Below are 20,219 nucleotides of genomic sequence, written 5' to 3'. Positions count from 1 at the left end.
AGTTGTTCCACTGATTAATTGGAATTTTTTAATTCTTAAAAAAATTTTTTAAATTGGATTAATTGGATTAACCAGTGAAAGCTTTGCATCATTTTAGGAACAGGGTTCAACTCTTACCTGGAATATGCTGGCTCCGTAAGGGGTCCGCCAGGCGTTTAGCAGATTGTCCTTCCCGGTGCTCACAAACCATTTCCCTGTATGAGAGAGAAACGGAAGCAAGCTTGTGGGTCTCTTCAAGGTCTTAGCCTGGCTTTTTTCCAAGATCAGATGAACTCAGTTTGGGTGTTCGTCTGAAACTAGCTGTTCAGTGGTTCTGGGTGGAGAGAATTCTGGGAGTTGAAGTCCACTTGTATAGAATAGAATAGAATAGAATAGAATAGAATAGAATAGAATAGAATAGAATAGAATAGAGTGGAGTGGAGTGGAATGGAATGGAATGGAACAGAATAAGAATTAGAATTGAATAGAATAGGGATAGAATAAGAAAAAGAATTAGAATTGAATTATTACAATAGGATAGAATAGAACAGAAGAATAGAATAGAATAGGAATAGAATAAGAATAAAAATTAGAATTGAATTATTAGATTAGAATAGAATAGAATAGAATGGAATGGAACGGAACAGAATAAGAATTAGAATTGAATAGAATAGGGATAGTATAAGAATTAGAATTGAATTATTAGAATAGGGTAGGAATAGAACAGAAGAATAGAATAGGAATTAGAATTGAATTATTAGAATAGAATAGAATAGAATAGAATAGAATAGAATAGAATAGAATAGAATAGAATAGAATAGAATAGAATAGAATTCTTTATTGGCCAAGTGGGATTGGACACACAAGGAATTTGTCTTCGGTGCATAAGCTCTCAGTGTACATAAAAAAAAATACATTCACCAAGAATAATAAGATACAACGCGACAGTCACAGGATACTAAATAAGCGATCAAAATCATACTAGGAAACTAAATAAAACAATACAAATCGTAAAGATACAAGCAACAAGGTTATAGTCCTAAGTGGGAGGAGATCGGTAATAGGAAGGATGAGAAGAAGAGCAGTAATACAGTCTTAGTAAATAGTGTTGTGGGAATAGTGTTGTGTAGCAGAGTGATGGCATTCGGGGGAAAAACTGTCCTTGTGTCTAGTTGTTCTAGTGTGCAGTGCTCTGTAGCGTTGTTTGGAGGGTAGAAGTGGAAAAACACAGAGTGAGGGCATCTTCCCGCAGAAAGTTGGCATGCCAAGGGGTGAAAAGAGCCCCTTTAAAGGAGTGACACCCACCACAGGAAGCGAACTTCAGGGAGAGGACGCAGCTCTCGTGAAGGTGCAGCTGGTACTTCTCCGATTTCGTCACGTGGAGGATTTCCACGTTGCTGCTCTCCATGCCGACCGCCAGCCACTCTCCCGTGGGGCAGTAGCCCAGGGAGAAGATCTGGAGAGAGAAAGAGAGAGAGAGAGAGGAGGAGAAAGATGGGATACTTGCAACCCAAGCAAAGAAAAGGGAAACAGAAAACTAAAAGCGACCCCAAATTCAGCCCGAAGTTTCTAGTCCTCATGATGACCAAAGCTTGATGAGTTTGCAATCTCACCCAAAGCCGGGTTAAGAGGCAGGATGGTTTCCATGAGAGAGATAGTTAACGAGAGCAGAAAGTAAGGCAGAGCGCTGTCCTCAACTTACAACAGTTCATTCAGTGACCATTCTAACTTACAGCGGCACCGAAAAAAAGGGACTTAGGACCAGGTTTTCACAGTTGTGACTGTTGCCGCATCCCCAGGGGTCACGTGATTGACATTTCACGTGTCCCTGGCAACCGGTTCGCATTTATGACGGTCACAGTGTCCTGGGGCCATGTGATCCCCTTTTGTGACCTTCTGACAAGCAAAATCCACAGGCAAGCCAGGTTCATTTAGCAACTATAATAATAACAGAGTTGGACGGGACCTTGGAGGCCTTCTAGTCCAACCCCCTGCCCAGGCAGGAAACCCTACACCATCTCAGACAGATGGTTATCCAACATCGTCTTAAAAACTTCCAGTGTTGGCAGCATTCACAACTTCTGGAGGCCAGTTGTTCCACTGATTAATTGTTCTGACTGTCAGGAAATTTCTCCTTAGTTCCAAGTTGCTTCTCTCCTTGATCGGTTTCCACCCATTGCTTCTGTGGCAAGCAAGGTCGTAAAATGGGTCAAATCTCACCTAACAAATTCCTCACTTAGCAACGGAAATTCTGTGGTCGTAAGTTGAGGCCTTATCTGTATTTTACAGACTTTCTGACATTAAATACCACGAGTCCCCGATCTAACTGGGCCACCCTTCTGAGCTACCCAACCTTCCGGGTTGTCCCCTCCTTTCTCCCGGCTGACCTGGGAACTGAAGTCGTGTTGCTGCAGCTGCCGGCCTTCGCGGAGGTCCCAGCACCGGACAGTGTTGTCCAAACCGCCGGTCCAGAGTTTGGTGCCGTCGTTGGAAATGTCGATGCAACTCGCTCCGTCCGTGTGACCTTGGAACTGCCTGGAGGGAGAGGAGAAGAAGTGGAGGGGGAGAAGACAAAGGAGGAGTAAGGGGAAGGAAAAAGGGAAGGAGGAAAAGAAGCATGGGAGGAGGGAGAGAGGAAGACAGAAAGGAAGAGGAGGAAAAGGAAGAGAGGAAGAGAAGAGAAGGAAGTAAAGAAATGTAGGAGGAAAAGGAGAAAGAGGGAGATGAGGGAGAGAAAGAAGAATAAGCAGGAAGAGAAGGAAATGGGAGAAGAGGAATAGGAGGACAAAGAAGAGGAAGAATAGAAGCATGGGAGGAGGAAGAGAGGAAGAGAGAAAGGAAGAGGAGGAAAAGGAAGAGAAGAGAAGGAAGTAAAGAAACATGGGAGGAAAAGGGAGATGAGGGAGAGAAAGAAGAGTAGGAGGAAGAGACAAAGAGGAGGAAATGGGAGAAGAGGAGGATGAGGAGGACAAAGAGGAGGAAGAATAGAAGCATGGGAGGAGGAAGAGAGGTGGAAGAAAATACAGAAGAGGAGCAAGAGAAGGAGAAGAACAGGAGGGGAGAAGAAAAAAGAAAAGGAAGAAGAGATGGAGGAAAAAGAGAAGAGAAGCCGCACAGAAGAGGGAAAAAGAGAAATGGAAGAGAAGAGGAGGAAGAAGAAGAGGAAGAGGGGAGAAGGAAGGAGGAAGAAGAGAAGCAGCGTGGGAGGAGGATGAGAAGAGGAAAGGGAAGAAGAAGAGGAGCAGGAAGAGGGGAAAAAGAAGAGGAGGAGGACAGAGAAGAGAAGAAAAATGGAGGAAGAGGATGGAAAGGAGGAGAATCATGAGCAAAAAAACCAACAACAACAAAACCCATTCCCATTCCACGGATTATAGAATTATCTTTAGGAACTCATTTACCAAACTCATGCAAGTTCCTAGTCCTTATGGCCATGAAAGTGTACCTGAGTGCATTTCATAGCCGTGCCGGAAACACCCTATAAATCAGGGGTGTCAAACTCGATTTCATTGAGGGCCACATCAGGGTTGTATTTGACCTGGGGGGGTGGGCAGCTTGATGTCACTCATGTCGGGGGGGGGGGGCTTGCGGTGGCCCGAGTGCTCTGCCAGTGAAAACGGAGCTTGGCAGAGGGTTGCAGGAGGCCGTCGCAGCCGAAAATGGAGCTCGGGAGGACGCTGGCAGAAGCACCGTGTTCTGTCCCCTCCCTTCCTTCCCAAAACTATACGCCAGCCGAGGCTGTCTGCCAGCAATTTATTTACACTTGGCCGGGTTCCTTCTGGCAACAAAAGTTCTGGCAACGTTCCTTCACTTGCCAGCCAAGTCCTTATCAAGCAGCAGCGTGCCGACGGGCGTTGCCAGGGCAACCAGGAGTCTGCAGGATGATCTAAAGTAACCACAAGTAAATCCCAGCCTTCAGTTCAAAACAGTCAAAGAGCCAGTAGTCCGTAACTTTGTCCGACACAAGGGCCTACGGAGCACTCTCCCTGCTTTTATCCCCTGTGGGGTGTGGCTCCATGACTCAGCACTCCCTGGGCCTGCCCCACCCTTTCCTCTGCTGTGCACGCTTCCCTCGGTGTTGCTGTTTCGCATCTAGCTAAGATTGATCCTCAGCAGCTGGTTCTTGGGGCGTTGCCAGGGAGGAGGGGTCGGGGGAAAGAGACCTTGTCAGCTTCTCCTCCTCCTCGCCGGCTGCTGGAATCTGGGACGGTGCCAGGGAGGAGGAAGATCCAGGGGGGGGAGGAGGCCTTGCCAGCTCCTCCTCCTCACTCTCCGAGTCATCCGGCTCCAGGAGGCCGGGCCCTGGGACCGGAGCCACAACACACCATGGGCTGGTCCTTTGCTGTTTCCAGCAAACTTCAAGTTTGACACCCCTGCTATAAATAATTGGCATCCTTTGGAACAGGGGTCTCCAAGCTTGGCAACTTTAAGCCTGGCGGACTTCAACTCTCAGAATTCCACAGAATTCCACAGCCAGCAAAGCTTAAAATTGCCAAGATTGGAGACCCCTGCTTTGGAAGATTGTTTTTGCCTATTTTTCTACTTGCATTTTTTACCTGCTTTCGAACTGCTAGGTTGGCAGAAGCTGGGACAAGAAACGGGAGCTCACCACGTTACATGACAGCACTCGGGATTCGAACTGCTGACCTTTCGATCGACAAGCTCAGCGTCTTACCCACTAAGCCACCACATCCCTTGCAGGGAGGCCTACTAGGCCCAAAACGGGAGGTACGGCAGTTGGTAGTGCAGTCTCCCCCCCAGCCCGTTTTTGCTCCCAGGGGAGGGTGCAGGAGGCTGGGTGCTGCCTGTCACACACCCCTGGCCACGCCCACCCAATCCTTACCGAACCAGGGTTTGGTTCTGCAGATCCCAGACCACGATGTTGCCGTCGCTGCAGCAGGAGAAGCAGACTTTGGCGTCAGGGCTGATGGCCAGAGCGTAGCAGGCCGGGGCGGAGGAGGTCAGCTCGGCTTTGATCCGGGGCGTGGGGGCCGCCAAATCCCAGATGGACAAGGTGCTGGCCTCGCCCCCAACGATGAGGCTGTGGCCGTCGGGAAGTAGCTTGCAGGATCGGATGTAATTATCTCGGTTCTGGGTTGGAAGGGGGGGGGGAAAGAGAAAATCAGGAAGGAGGGGAAGAACATATATAAATATGAAAAATAAATAAATAAATAAATAAACGGAATTCCCATCCCTTGCAAAGGGCAGTTGGGGGGGAAATCGGGCTTTCTTGAGAATCCGAGGAGGTTCTAAAAGAAAAAGTTCCCGGCTCCTTCGCTGAGGATTCAAAGCAGGAGGAAAGGGAGGGGAGCCGTAAAAATAAAGAAAGCCCAACTTTAAATCTCGATGTCAGCGTGAAGAATTGACGCTATAAAACACCATAAGCAGTTCCTGCTGAGGATCAGCTTTGCCCAGAGAGATTTAAAGCTACAGGAAAAGAACTGGGGTGGGCAGATGAATTTCCTTTCAGTTGATTACTATAGGAAGGAAGGAAGGAAGGAATATGAGAAGGTGAAGGAAGAGAAGGGAAAAAGAAAGAGGAGGAAGGGAAGGAAGGAAAGAGGGAGGGAGGGAAGGAAGGAAGGAAGGAAGGAAGGAAGGAATATGAGAAGGTGAAGGAAGAGAAGGGAAAAAGAAAGAGGGGGAAGGGAAGGAAGGAAAGAGGGAGGGAGGAAGGAAGGGAAGGAAGGAAGGAAGGAAGGAAGGAAGGAAGGAATATGAGAAGGTGAAGGAAGAGAAGGGAAAAAGAAAGAGGGGGAAGGGAAGGAAGGAAAGAGGGAGGGAGGGAGGGAAGGAAGGAAGGAAGGAAGGAAGGAAGGAAGGAAGGAAGAAATATGAGAAGGTGAAGGAAGAGAAGGAAAAGAAAGCGGGGAAGGAAGGAAGGAAAGAGGAGGGAGGGAGGGAGGAAGGAAGGAAGGAAGGAAGGAAGGAAGGAATATGAGAAGGTGAAGGAAGAGAAGGAAAAGAAAGAGGGGAAGGGAAGGAAGGAAAGAGGAGGGAGGAGGAAGGAAGGAAGGAATATGAGAAGGTGAAGGAAGAGAAGGGAAAAGAAAGTGGGGAAGGAAGGAAGGAAAGAGGGAGGGAGGGAGGAAGGAAGGAAGAAGGAAGGAAGGAATATGAGAAGGTGAAGGAAGAGAAGGAAAAGAAAGAGGGGAAGGGAAGGAAGGAAAGAGGGAGGGAGGGAGGAAGGAAGGAAGGAAGGAAGGAAGGAGATGGGGACAACAAAAAGGAGGGAGAGAGAGGGAGGGAGGGAGGAAAGGAAGGAAGGAGATGGAGGACAGGAAGGAAAGAAAGAAGGAAGGAGATGGAACCATAGACAAGGAAAGAAGGAGAGAGAAGATAGAAGAGGGTGGGAGCAAAGGAAGATGGAAAGGAGGCGAGGGAAGGAAAAAAGCAAGGGAAAGGGAAGGAAGAAGGGAAGGAAAAAGAGAGGAGAGGGAAGGAAGGAAAGTGGAGAAATGAATGAATGAATGAATGAAGGAAGGAAGGCAGGAAGGAAGGAGATGGAAGCATAGGCAAGGAAAGAAGAAGAGAGAAGAGGGTGGGAGCAAAGGAAGATGGAAGGGAGGCGAGGGAAGGAAAGAAAGAAGGAAGGAAAAAAGGGAAAGAGAAGGAAGAAGGGAAGGAAAAAGAGAGAAGGAAGGAAAGTGGAGAAATGAATGAATGAATGAATGAATGAAGGCAGGCAGGAGATGGAAGCATAGACAAGGAAAGAAGGAGAGAGAAGAGAGAAGAGGGTGGGAATGAAGGAATGAATGAAGGCAGGCAGGCAGGCAGGAAGGAAGGAAGGAAGGAAAGGGGAAATGGAAAGATGGGGAAGGGAAGAGACAGAAGCAAGGAGAAGGAGGGAAGAAAAAAAAAAAGTACTGGGGAAGGAACATCATAAAATCCAACCCATTCCACCGTTTGCACCCGACCATGCAGGGAGGCTCCTGCTTCGCTTACCAGGCAGTCCAGCTGCGCCACGGGGGTCTTGGTGCCCGGCTGCCCCACATCCCAGACCTTGACGCAGCCTTTGCCCCCCGTGTAGACGTGCTGGGTGGAATTGCTGATGGTGACGGCACAGACCACCTCGCCGTGGGAGAGCGTGTGGAGCTGGCGGGCGTGGCGTGGGATGCCGGAGCCGATCAGGGCGTCGGGAGGGAAGGGCACCGGCTGCATCTGCCCGTCAGCGCTTACGTGGAAGGAATAGGCTCTGGGTGGGAGGACAGACAAGGCTCACTTACACAGGCAACCCATAAAGGGCCGCTTGAGCGGCTGCAATCAAGCAACATTTGGAAGGCGAGATCAGATATTAAGCCAAGCGCTTTGAAGCTCAGAACTGTTGGCCGCGTGGATCTTCCACGCTTTTGATATTCCACTCCTGCTATTTCTATCTCTCTGCATCAGGGGTCTCCAACCTTGGTCCCTTGAAGACTTGTGGACTTCAACTCCCCAGAGTTCCTCAGCCAGCTTTGCTCGCTGAGGGACTCTGGGAGTTGAAGTCCACAAGTCTTCAAGGGACCAAGCTGGCTGAGGGACTCTGGGAGTTGAAGTCCACAAGTCTTCAAGGGACCAAGCTGGCTGAGGAACTCTGGGAATTGAAGTCCACAAGTCTTCAAGGGACCAAGGTTGGAGACCCCTGCTCTGGATCTTGGCTAAAATGTTTAAAATCCACCCCTCCCCACCCCCAGCAACATTAAGAGCAGTTTTAACAGTAGCTGGATGGATGAAGAAAGGAAGGACAAGGGAAGGCAAGAAGGAAGAAAAGAGGGAAAGGGAAGGGAAGGGAAGAAAGGAGGAAGGGAAGAAAAGAGGGAAAGAGAGAGAAGGGAAGAGGGAAAGCAGAGAAAGGGAAGAGAAAGGAAGGGAAGGGGGAAAGGAAGGAAAGGAAAGAGGGAAGGGAAGAAAAGAGGGAAGGGGAGGTGTTGTGGTCCGCCGGCAGCCTGTGGAGCTAGCAGCGGAGTCGGACAGTGAGGAGGCTGGGGAGGACAATGGGCCAGTCCTGGAGTCAGGGGAAGGCCCGGACAAGGGCTCTTCATCAGAGGCAGAGATGGGGCCAGGATCATCTGGGAGTGATGCGCAGACTCCGGAGCCTCCAGAGGCGGACAGCAGAGAGGCAGAGGAAAAGAAGGAGCCTGTTCCTAGTGCATGCATGCGCAGAGCTGCCAGAAGGCAGGAGCAGCTAAAGCAAAAGGGACGACTCAGGAGTAAGGCCAGGAGATGATTGGCCCCTCCCATAAGCTTTAAGAGACCAGCAACGGCTCTTGGGCTCTTTGTAGGAAAGCACCATTGCTACATTTGCAACGGTCAGGGTCTTCTGTTTCTGAACTTCCTGGGGCTTTGCCAAGAAAAGCCTTTGGCACGGTGCCAAAGAAAACAAAGGTTTGCGATAAGGCCGAAGGACTTTTTCTGAAGGACTTTGTTTTGGATTTAATTTGGACTAAGCTGAGAATGAAGTAATTCCCAGCTGTTCTAATAAAATACGTTTTGTTTAGGACTGATTGTGCCTGGTAATAACGACTTGGGCCTAGGTCACAACAGGAAGAGGGAAAGGAAGGGAAGGGAGAAGGTAAAAGAAAGAAAGAGAGAAGGGAAGAAGGGAAGTTCGCAATTTTTGCCGTCCATTTTGTCCAGGACCATCATCCCAGAGATGGGGGCAGGGGCTTGATTCAGCCCCTCCCCGCCTCCCAAAGGGGTCACTTTGTGGAACTCCTGCACACACTTACGGCTTGGCAGGAGACATGCCGGCTTGCATTCCTGCAGAAAGGCTGGAAGCCCTCAAATGCACGTGAGGATCATAAGCTACCTAGAAGGACAGAGGGACTCCGGTTAATACCACCAGGGAAGCCCCTACCCACTCTCCCCTTCAAGGGGGCTTCTCTCCATAGACTCACCAAAGGGGAACGCCCGTAGCTGCCCGTCCCCACAACGGCGGCCCCGTTCAGCTGGGGCGAAACCAGGTGCAGCCCGGCGTAGGCTCCGGTGCCCACCATGTCGCCGTTGACTGAAACATGGGCGACGTTAAAAGCGGCTTGATAGGAGCTCTGGACGGTGAGTGGATTCCGAAGGCTCAAAGCTGGAACCGAAAAGAGAAGAGCCTCTCGTTCATTTGTCCCAACTGCTTCAAATTCACCTTGTCTTAGCAACTATATGGACTTCAACTCCCAAGATTCCCCAGCCAGTCAGGGGAATTCTGGGAGTTGAAGTCCACAGATCTGGGCTAAGGAATTCTGGGAGTTGCAAGTCCACAGATCTGGGCTGAGGAATTCTGGGAGTTGGTCTACAGATCTGGGTTGAGGAATTCTGGGAGTTTAAATCCACAGACCTGGGCTGAGGAATTCTGGGAGTTGAAGTCCACAGATCTGGGCTGAGGAATTCTGGGAGTTTAAATCCACAAATCTGGGTCTGGGAATTTAAATCCACAGATCTGGGCTGAGTTCTGGGAGTTGAAGTCCACAGATCTGGGCTAAGGAATTCTGGGGGCTTAAAGTTCACAAATCTGGGCTGAGGAATTCTGGGAACTGAAGTCCACAGATCTGGGTTGAGGAATTCTGGGAATTGGTCTACAGATCTGGGTTGAGGAATTCTGGGAGTTGGTCTACAGATCTAGGCTGAGGAATTCTGGGAGTTTAAATCCACAGATCTGGGCTGAGGAATTCTGGGAGTTGAAGTCCACAAATCTGGGTCTGGGAATTTAAATCCACAGATCTGGGCTGAGGAATTCTGGGAGTTGAAGTCCACAGATCTGGGCTGAGGAATTCTGGGAGCTTAAAGTCCACAGATCTGGGCTGAGGAATTCTGGGAGTTGAAGTCCACAGATCTGGGCTGAGGAATTCTGGGAGTTGAAGTCCACAGATCTGGGCTGAGGAATTCCGGGAGTTGGTCTACAGATCTGGGTTGAGGAATTCTGGGAGCTTAAAGTCCACAGATCTGGGCTGAGGAATTCTGGGAGTTTAAATCCACAAATCTGTTTCTGGGAATTTAAATCCACAGATCTGGGCTGAGGAATTCTGGGAGTTGAAGTCCACAGATCTGGGCTGAGGAATTCTGGGAGTTGAAGTCCACAGATCTGGGCTGAGGAATTCTGGGAGCTTAAAGTCCACAGATCTGGGTTGAGGAATTCTGGGAGTTGAAGTCCACACCTCTTAAAGTTGCTGAGGTTGAGAAATTCAGCCTTAAAAGGCAGGCCTGCATTTCAACTTAACTCTCTTTTCGCTCTCTCACCCACACTCACAGGCCCAACCTTAAAAAATAAATAAGCTGCAAGTTTTACACTCTAAGCCAATTAACATTCTGGCCAACCACTTTAGCCAGCTAGTAATTTTTATGAGCTTATTGACAGGAGTGCTTTAAAACTGTCCTTTCATCAGTTTCACATCTTCCTTCAGATAACCTTGGTCCTCCATTTTATTTTTATTTTTTTACTGCCTTCTTAACAGCCCTGCAGTGGTGACTTCCTGCCACAAAAAAATAAAATAAAAAAATCTTTGCAACTCTTCTTTTAATCCAATGGCAATTGCTTTAAGTTTCTAGTCCCTTATGATGGACACAGAAATTTGTGAAACAGGAGCAAGAAAATTTCTCAATACTGGCTGTTTTTTTAAAACGATAGACTATTAAAAGGACAATAGATTTTTCTTCATCCATCTGATGGCCAGAAAACCAAAGTCCATATGGCAATTTTATTAAGTTTTTAAAAATAATCTTTCATGGGTTGGGAAACTTCTTTCACTTTTTTCCCGAGTTCTCCAGGCTTCAGATTTATTTATTTTTTTTGCCCCAAAAAGTACATTTCTTCTACACCCAGGGGTAGTGTGAAAATTTGCCCGCTTTTTGTAAGATTTGTTATACTGCTGACTCCACAACTATTGATGACTCATTTTGGCTTCTTTAAGAATTCACAAAGCAATCATACGTTATTTTTTTTTTAAAAAATGTTTAGAAAACTGGAGAGCGTTAGTTAGGGGTTGGGATGAGGTGAGGAGATATTCCTCTGATCCTAAAATTTTGCATTTGCTTTTCATCAGGAACTCTATTACCAACTCAGCAGTAGCCTATAAAGAAAATTTGTATAAAATGTTCCATAGATGGCACTTGGCACCAGCGAGATTGGCCAAAATGTTCCCAAATTTACCACCGAATTGTTGGAGATGTGGTTACAAACTAGGCACATACCACCATATGTGATGGATGTGCCCCAAGATAAAAACATTTTTGGCGAAAAATTAAAAATTGGTTGAAGGAAATTACCCAATTAAAAATGGAATTTAAACCAGAACTCTATTTATTAAGAATAATCAACCCCCAAATATACAAATCTTTACAATATCTAATATTTCATATATTAACGGCAGCAAGGATCGCTGTCGCCTATGGATGGAAACAAAACAATGTACCAGGAGAGGAAATAATAATCCGAAAAATTCTACAATGTGGAGAAATGGATAAGATGACGCTGGAAATTAAGGAAAGGGAAGAATCGGAATACTATAAAGTGTGGAACAAACTATATGATTGGTTAGAAAAAAGAAATCAAAATTATAAATCGGAATGTTAATCTAATTGGGTTAAAACTTAAAAAAAAAACATTTAGAAAACTGGAGAGAGTTAGTTAGGGGTTGGGATGAGGTGGGAAGACATTCCTCCGATTCTAAAATTTTGCACTTGCTTTTCATCAGGGATTCTATTACCAGCTCCTACTCACCCCGCAGTTAGAAACCTAGCAAGTGTGTGCTAATTTTCTCAATGCTGGGAGATGCCTAAGAAATGTAGCAAGGAATAATCTTGCCCTAAACCTGATTCTATCACTTCCAGCATCCCTTTTCACCATCCTCATTTACCAAGTGATTCCAGGTGGTGGTGCGGTGGCCTAGAGATGGAGTTCTCGCCTCACAATCAGGAGGCTGTGAGTTCGATCCTAGATAGAGGCAGATATTTTTCTCTCTGGGGCACAATGAGAAAACTCCGCATTGGCAACAGGAAAAGCATCCGGCCATTAAAACACTCTGCTAGCTCCATTCAGTTGCCCAGGCTCTGCCCCGCAAGGGATTACGGCGTCGTTAAATGAAGATGATTACCGAGTGATTCCACCGTCTGCTTCGTTACTCCTGGACGGAACTGGGAGAGGGTGCCAGAAGATCCGGGCATGTTTCCTTCCCCTTGGGAATTTGGGGTGTTAGACTTCAAACCGGGGGTGACTGCTTTCTCTACCTGCAAAACACTGCTTATTTATTTACATGAAAATAGAAAATAAAATAAAATGCTTATTTATTTTTTATTTGACCCCTCAGCTTTCCATGGGCAACGCCAACCCCCAAAATCATTTGCATTTCTTCCTGTCTATTTTTGTTTATATTTTGTGGTTTTTTATATTAAGCTATATATTACCCAGGGTCAGTTGGAACATCAGAAATGACTGCACGAACGAATAAATGATTTTGGCAAAATTTACCGCTTTCCTGCGGGAAATTGTTTAGTTTCATCAAACTAAATCAAATTTGGAGGCAACCCCGAACATATTTAAATATAGCAGGAGAATGAATTATCAGAAAAGTTGAAAGAGAATATATATGATTAAAAAGGGAGAAATTAGAATTTGAGGGTAAAAGAAGATGTTGTTTATAAGCATAGAAATATTAAGATATGATATAAGTATAGAAATATTAAGATATGATTAAAACATATGAAAAAAGAATCTTTTGGCAGAAGTTTGTAACTAAGTAAAATGTATTTGGTTAAGACAAATTGTAGAAGATATGATATGTAGCCAATACTCTGTTCATAAAATATGTGGAAGTGTGTGAAGAAAATAAATAAATAAATAAAACTTGATTTATTAAAAAAAAAAAAACTAAATCAAATTTGTGCGGTCAAATTTGAATTTACTGGTCAGAAGCCGGCTCGGAAGGTCATAAACGGGGCTCCATCCCTGGAGGTTTTCAAGAAGAGACTGGACAGTCACTGGTCTGAAATGGTATAGGATCTCTTGCTTGAGGAGGAGGTTCGACTAGAAGACCTCCGAGGTCCCTTCCAGCTTTATCCTGATGGGTTGACTGATCACATGACCCTGGGACAGGAGTCTCCAACCTTGGTCCCTTTAAGACTTGTGGACTTCAACTCCCAGAGTCCCTCAGCCAGCAAACCTGGCTGAGGAACTCTGGGAGTTGAAGTCCACAAGTCTTAAAGGGACCAAGGTTGGAGACCCTTGCCCTGGGACACACTGCAATTGTTTTAAATATATGCCGGCTGCCCAGTGCCTGAATTTTGATCAAGTCACCATGGGGATGCTGCAACGGTTGTAAGTGCGAGGACCAGACATAAGTCAATTTTTTAAAATGCCATCGTGGCTTCGAACGATCACTAAAACAACATTTGTAAGTTTAGCACCACCTGTAACAGGGGTGTCAAGCCTGACGGGCTGCATCCGGCCTGGAAATTGCAAAGGATTGGCCCATGGTGCCTCTGGCAGCCAAAACGGGGCACGGGAGGGGGGAGCACGTGGGCCCCCCACATCTCCTTTTCAGCCTGGACAGCCCCTTGCAGCACTCTGCCGGCCAAAATGAGAGGGGGTGTGGCCCGGGGGTGAAATGCTACCGGTTCAGTCCGGTTTGGACGAACTGGTAGTGATAAATAGTTAAAAAAAGGCTACCGGTTCCTCCGAACTAGTATTTCTGACGATCAGCTATGCCGTGCAGTTTAGCTTTGCTAGAAAGCAGGATTTCCTGCTTTATAGCAAAGCTAAATCGCGCGCCACAGCTGAGCCTTCCCCTCGCTGTTTTACTTACCTTCCCAAACCTCCTTTGGGTGCGTATTGTGGATGCATGCGTGTGCAGCACGCACCAAAAGGAGGCTTGGGAAGTGTTGTGACTCGTCCTCCCTCCTCTCCTCAGCCGGGCCTCTTCCGTCTCCAACCGGGCCTGTTATCAGACTCCGAGTCTGATAATGAAGATGAACGGCCTGTCATGCCTCCAGCCCCCGGCTCTGGCCCCATGCCCGGAGAGGATGCCAGGAGTGAACGAACAAGCCCGATAAACCTCACTCATATGGGCGTGTGTTCCTTTGGCTCAGCCATCAGAGGAAGCCAGCCAGGTGCTGGAATTACTGACAGCAAATCCAGCTGAAGACAATTCAAAGTGGGTGGACCCTCGCTTCCGGAGATCTGAGAGGCGACGCCAGCAGAAGGAGGGGTGGGGCAGGCCTGGATAAATGCTGAGTCATGGAGCCACACCCCACAGCCTATATAAAGGACCTGCTTTTGGCATTCCAACCTTGAGTCAAGCAAAGTCTTAGCTAGTTTGCTGATATCGGACTCTATCGCTGAAGTCACAACTTGGACTCCTGCCTGCCCTGATAAACCTCGAAGGGACTTGGCAAGCTGCAGAGGCTTCGTTGCCAAGTTTGCCACGGACTTCTTTGACTCGTGCGTCAGAGTGGGGGGTGGGACACGACAGGAAGATACGTAGAACAGGGAGGGAGGAATCAGCTGTGCAGCGCAGTTTAGCATTCCTAAAAAGCAAGAAATCCTGCTTTCTAGTGAAGCTAAATTGTGCACCACAGCTGAGCCTCCCCTCGCTGTTCTACTTACCTTCCCAAACCTCCTTTTGGTGCGTACTGCGCATGTGCGCATGCACAGAGCGCGCATTTGGAGCGCACTGCACATGCGCACGCAGCATGAGTTTGGCGCGCGGCGCACATGCGCCGCCAGCAAACCAGTAGCAAATCGGTTTGGATTTCAACCCTGGGTGGCCCCTGTTTTGGCCAGCAGGGTGCTACAGGAGGCGTCCGTCCCGTCTCCCCCCACCCCTGGCCGGCCCGAGGAGGAGAACCACAATGCTTATCTGGCCCTCCAAGAAATCCAGTTTGACACCCCTGATCTATAAGATAAGTGTCGCCATACTGAGAACTCGGCAGACAATTGTGGCCACGCCGCATTGTTGAAACGTGGGCGTCGAGACGTCCTTGGTAACATGCGGTGAGAAACCGCCGCTAGAAGAACAGCCTGTTTTTCAGACTGTGACCTTGAACACAGCTTGCGTTCAAAGAGTCCGGGTGACGCTTTTTATCCTTGCAATACAGATCTTCCACATATCTGCAGAGAGAGATATCACATAGCGGACTCTGCCTCCGGACCACATTTATCTCCTAACGCCAGGAAAACAAAGCGCACTTCTACGAAAGGAAGGAAGCCATGCCTCCAAATCTGTTAGAAAGCGTTAAAATGATTTAAAAAAACAAACAAACCACAAAAAACCAGAAAACGGGGGGAAAAAAAACCCCTCCTACCACCCTAAAGCAGGAGATGATGTTGTTTTTCACCCCGGGGGGGACGGGGGGGGGGACTGGACGTTTGCCAAGAACGTTAACATGCGTGTTGTAAAATCATTTTAATGGATTTCGCTTCGGGTGCCATACAGCCAGATGTAAAATTTGTTACGACCGGTTCTGTGGGTGTGGCTTGGTGGTGGTGGGGGGTGTTAATGTGATTGGGTGGGCGTGGCCAACATTTTTTTTTGTATTTAACTTTTAAAAGCATTTTTTCTACAACCTCTTCGGCCGAAGAGGTTGTAAAAAAAATGCTTTTAAAAGGCACCTCTGGCGATCCCAGCTGAGTTGCCTGATCGTCAGAGGCTTTTCTTTTCTTTTAATGATAACTACAGGTAATCCTTGCCTTACGACCACAATTAGAGCCCGGAATTTATGTTGCTAAGTGAGAAATCTGTTAAGTGAGCTTTGCCCCATTTTACGATCTTTCGTGCCAAATTTGTTAAGCAAATCTGGTTTCTCCATTGACTTTGCTCGTCAGGAGGACGCAAAAGGAGATCACGTGACGCACTGCAGCCGTCATAAATGTGAGTCAGTGGTAAAGCACCTGAATGGAATGTAAATCACGTGACCACAGGGATGCCTGCGACCGTCCTAAGTGCGAAAAACGCTCCTAAGTCACTTTTTTTAGTGCCGTTGTAACTTTGGATGGTCACTAAACAAACAGTTGTAAAGGGAGGACTACCTTAGTGGCCCATAAACAAAAGCTGAACTACATCTGAATGTGGTAAAAAGGAAATTACAACAGCTAGTTGTAAGGCATGGTAAATAAAATCCAGAGGACGAAAGAAACACAGTAAAATTTAAGTTGTTGCAAAAACGGGAAGGGAAGAGAAGGAAGAAGGGAAGGCAAGGAAGAAGGGAAGGAAAGGGAAGGAAAGGAAGAAAAGAAGGGAAGGAAAGGAAAGGGAAGGGAAGAAAAGGAAGAAAAGAAGGGAAGGAAAGGAAAGGAAGGAAGAAGGGAAGGGAAGGAAGAAGGGAAGGGAAGAAAAGGAAGAAAAGAAGGGAAGGGAAGGAAGAAGGGAAGGGAAGAAAAGGAAGAAAAGAAGGGAAGAAAAGGGAAGGGAAGGAAGAAGGGAAGGGAAGGAAGAAGGGAAGGGAAGGAAGAAGGGAAGGGAAGAAAAGGAAGAAAAAGGGAAGGAAAGGGAAGGAAAGGAAGAAGGAAGGAAGGAAGAAGGAAGGAAGGAAGAAGGAAGGAAGAAGGAAGGAAGAAAAGGAAGAAAAGAAGGAAGGAAGGAAGGAAAGGAAGAAGGAAGGGAAGGAAGAAGGAAGGAAGAAAAGGAAGAAAAGGGAAGGAAAGGAAAGGAAGGAAGAAGGAAGGAAGGAAGAAGGAAAGGGAAGAAAAGGAAGAAAAGAAGGGAAGGAAAGGGAAGGAAAGGAAGAAGAGAAGGGAAGGAAGAAGGAAGGGAAGGAAGAAGGGAAGAAAAGGAAGAAAAGAAGGGAAGGGAAGGAAAGGGAAGAGAAAGGAAGGGAAGGGAAGGAAGAAAAGAAGGGAAGGAAAGGAAAGAAAAGGAAAGGAAGAAGGGAAGGGAAGGAAGAAGGGAAGGAAAGGAAGAATGAAAGGGAAGGGAAGGGAAGGGAAGGAAAGGAAGAAGGGAAGGAAATAGAGAAGAAAAAGAAAGGAAGAAGGGAAGGGAAGGAAGAAGGGAAGGAAAGGAAGAATGAAAGGGAAGGGAAAGGAAGGAAAGGAAAGGAAGAAGGGAAGGAAATAGAGAAAGGAAAAGGAAAAGGAACAGGGATCTTCATAAAAGGCTGTCCAGAAATTAGCATTCTCGCCACGGCAGAAGCTTCGGTTTTGGAAGGCCTTTTGGGGCATCTTGCCAGAGACGAGAAGGGGGATGGTGAGGAGGATTGCAAGGGAGGTGTGTGTGTGTGTGTGTGTGCGCGCACGTGTGTGTGTAGAGAAGTCCGATATGTCTTCACATGTGGAAAATCCAGCAGCCGGCTTCCCCAAACTTTCCTGCAGCTGTTGGCAGCAGCCGGTGCCAAAATCAGGATCTGGAAAGCTTCCAGGGTCCCCAGAGCGTCGTTGGAGAGACGCCTCCCTCCAGCCCTGATGTTCGGGGAGGGATTCTGACAAACCCACATCCTTTCTGTCTTTGCAAGCTACGGAAGGGCGATGGAGCAGAAAACAGCTGTTGCCGAACGTCCTTCTAGCTCGCTATGAAATTGGGCTTCGCCGTACAGGCAGTCCTTAATTTACCACAATGCATTGAGAGACCGTTCCAAGTTACAACGGCGCTGACAAAAAAAAAAAAAAGCAATTTAGGACCCTTTTTCAGAGTTACAACCTTTGTAGGATCCCCGTGGGTCACGTGATCAAAACTCAAAGACGCTTGGCGATTGGTTTCCTGTTTATGGCCGTTGCCGTGTCTCCGAGTCACACGATCCCCTATCGCGACCTTCCAACAAGCAAAGTCGAGGGGGAAGGCAGATTCACTTCATAGCCCGGTTACTGACTTATCAACCGCAACGATTCACTTAACAACCGAGGCAAGAAAGCTCATAAAACGGGGCAAAACCCACGTAACCAATGTCTCACTTAACAACAGACGTTTTGGGCTCAATTTTGGCCGTAAGTCAAGGACTACCTGTAGCTGGTGAACACCCTATGGCCGACCTCTTGCTCCCGCCCTCCTGGTCTTAAAGAGAACCTTCAGCCTGGCCAATGGGAGCTATCCAGGCTGCTTGGCCACACCCACTGCCCAGGACTACAGGATAGCTAGTCCTCAACTTATGACCATCACTGGGATCAGAATTTCCATCGGTGCGTAAAGCGAGCTATCCCAGGGCAGCCGTTGATTTTCCAACCATTTTTACAGCGGTTGTTGAATGTGGCTGTTAAGTGGATCAGCCGGTTGTTAAGTGAATCTAGTTCTCCCAATGGACTTTGCTTATTTATTTAAATTCTGGGAGTTGAGGTCCACCCATTCGAAAATTGCTAACTTTGAAAAACACTGATCTAATGGAAGATCTAGATGTGAAAAGCTACCTTCTCCAACTGGGAAACCGTGACCATGCTAGACCAAGTCCAAAAATGCTACAGAATTCCTGTAAGCCTGGCAGTCAGACAAATGGGCCATCAACAGGCACGTAGAGATAAACAACATCTACACGCCATTCGAAAGGGACAATCAAAAAAAACAAAGAGGGAAAAAAAAAAGACCAAAACACCTTCCCACCAGCAATCAACCACCAGATAAGCACAGATTAACATCAGACCAACGATCAAGAAGTGAACAATACCCAGATCAAACAACTGCCAAACAAGCCAGCAATAAACCACAGCCTAATTAAGGAATCACCAAGACCATTCCCACCAACATTGACAGGGCAAGCCGCTAGACTAGAATATAAAATGAGGAAAAAACCACCACCCACTTCTAGCACTGATGGTATTACCTAGTTGGTTGGTGAAACGTCTTAAACCAGAGGTCTCCAACCTTAGCAAGCTGGCTAAGGAATTCTGGGACTTGAAGTCCACAAGTCTTAAAGTTGCCAAGGTTGGAGACCCCTGGTCTGAACAATCAAGCTCACAATCTTTCTCTCTTCCTTCCTCCTCCTCCTCTTCTCCTCCCTCTCTAGAAACTCCACTCTCTTCTAGAACTGATGACGTTACCTAGTTGGGAAATGAAACAGATCTGAAAGTTCAGGGAGCACGAAAGATCCCACAATCCTCCTCTTTTCCTTCCTTCCTTTCTTCCTTCCTTCCTGTTGTGTCTCGTCCAATCTCACCTCAGCCGGGGTCTTCTTATCTGCTTCCGAACACGGAGGAATGTCCTAGTATGCCTCCCGGCCCCAGCCCTGGCTCCATGCCCAGACAGACTGAAGAGGAGGAAATACCTCCAGCCCCCAGCTCTGGCTCCATGCCCAGGCAAACGGAGCAACTAGACCCCTCCCCCTCCCCCACAGCATGTGAGCCTGAGGGAGGTCAATTACCAACAGCTGCCAACTGGAGTGACCCTCACTTCAGAAGAATTGATAGGCGGCGGCGTCAGAAGGAAGGGAGGGGCAGGCCTGGATAAGTGCTGAGTCATGGAGCCACACCCCATGGCCTATATAAAGGACCTGCTTTCTGGCATTCTCTGAGTCAGGCAAAGTCTAAACATATCTTGCTGAAGTCACTTTCTGGTCTCCTGCCTGCCCTGAGGACTTTGCTAGGACTTTGGCAGAGCTGCAGAGGCACACCTGATTCGGATTTCCCTGACCCGGCCATCAGCGGAGGAGTGGGACACGACAAGATCCCACAATCCTCCTCTTTTCCTTCCTTCCTTCCTTCCTGCCTGCCTGCCTTCCGCCACCACTCTACAAACCCTACTCCCTTCTAACACTGATGGGGTTACCTAGTGTGGTAATGAAACATCTTCAAGAAAAACAACCAGAGAGAACCAAGGACCCAGCCCCCTCTCCAAGCTGCACCCCCCCCCATTTATGAATCCAGCCCTTCCAACCTTCCCAGGCAGCAAGGACTTCTGAGAATTGTAGTCCCACAACATCTGGGAGGCACCGGGCGTTAAATGAAAATTAATATCCAACAGGGATGCTATTGCACGATGTGGAAGGACAGCCCACCACTGCCCGGGCATGATGGAAGTGGTAGTCTACCTGTTCTGTTCCCCCTCCCCACTTCACAGAGCAAACGCAAAGACGCGTGTCTCCCAGTCTTTTTATTTGCTACAAACCTGATTTTCCTTAGTTGAGGAAATACTTGGTAGTGACTGTGCAAAGGCCTGCCAAGTTCTGAGTCCGTTATCTCGTGTCCAAGATCCGTTGCCAAAACTCACTGACAAAGTCCTTTAACCCTCCAACAATCGAGCTGCAGTGCACCCTTGGTAGCTTTTTTGTCCGTCACAAGGGCCACATGGCAGCTCCACCCACTTTTATACCTTGTGGGGTGTGGGTCAGTGACTCAGCAATCTCTGAGCCTGCCAAACCTTTTC

At 47.6% G+C, this 20,219-nt stretch overlaps 1 protein-coding gene across 1 annotated transcript in view; it reads right to left on the bottom strand.

The window, feature by feature from the left end:
- LOC131188357 (transducin-like enhancer protein 1) overlaps nt 1–20,219 on the bottom strand; it is a 98,848-nt gene that overhangs the window by 7,944 nt on the left and 70,685 nt on the right. Inside the window, 8 exon segments of the mRNA XM_058163583.1 lie at nt 118–194; nt 1,285–1,435; nt 2,367–2,514; nt 4,820–5,067; nt 6,922–7,171; nt 8,685–8,764; nt 8,853–9,034; nt 12,036–12,168. Of these exon segments, the coding sequence (XP_058019566.1) occupies nt 118–194; nt 1,285–1,435; nt 2,367–2,514; nt 4,820–5,067; nt 6,922–7,171; nt 8,685–8,764; nt 8,853–9,034; nt 12,036–12,168 (1,269 nt within the window).

This window comes from Ahaetulla prasina, chromosome 1 (genome assembly GCF_028640845.1).
Source record: "Ahaetulla prasina isolate Xishuangbanna chromosome 1, ASM2864084v1, whole genome shotgun sequence".
Lineage (NCBI taxonomy): Eukaryota > Metazoa > Chordata > Lepidosauria > Squamata > Colubridae > Ahaetulla > Ahaetulla prasina.
This window is presented reverse-complemented; position numbering and strand designations above follow the sequence as displayed.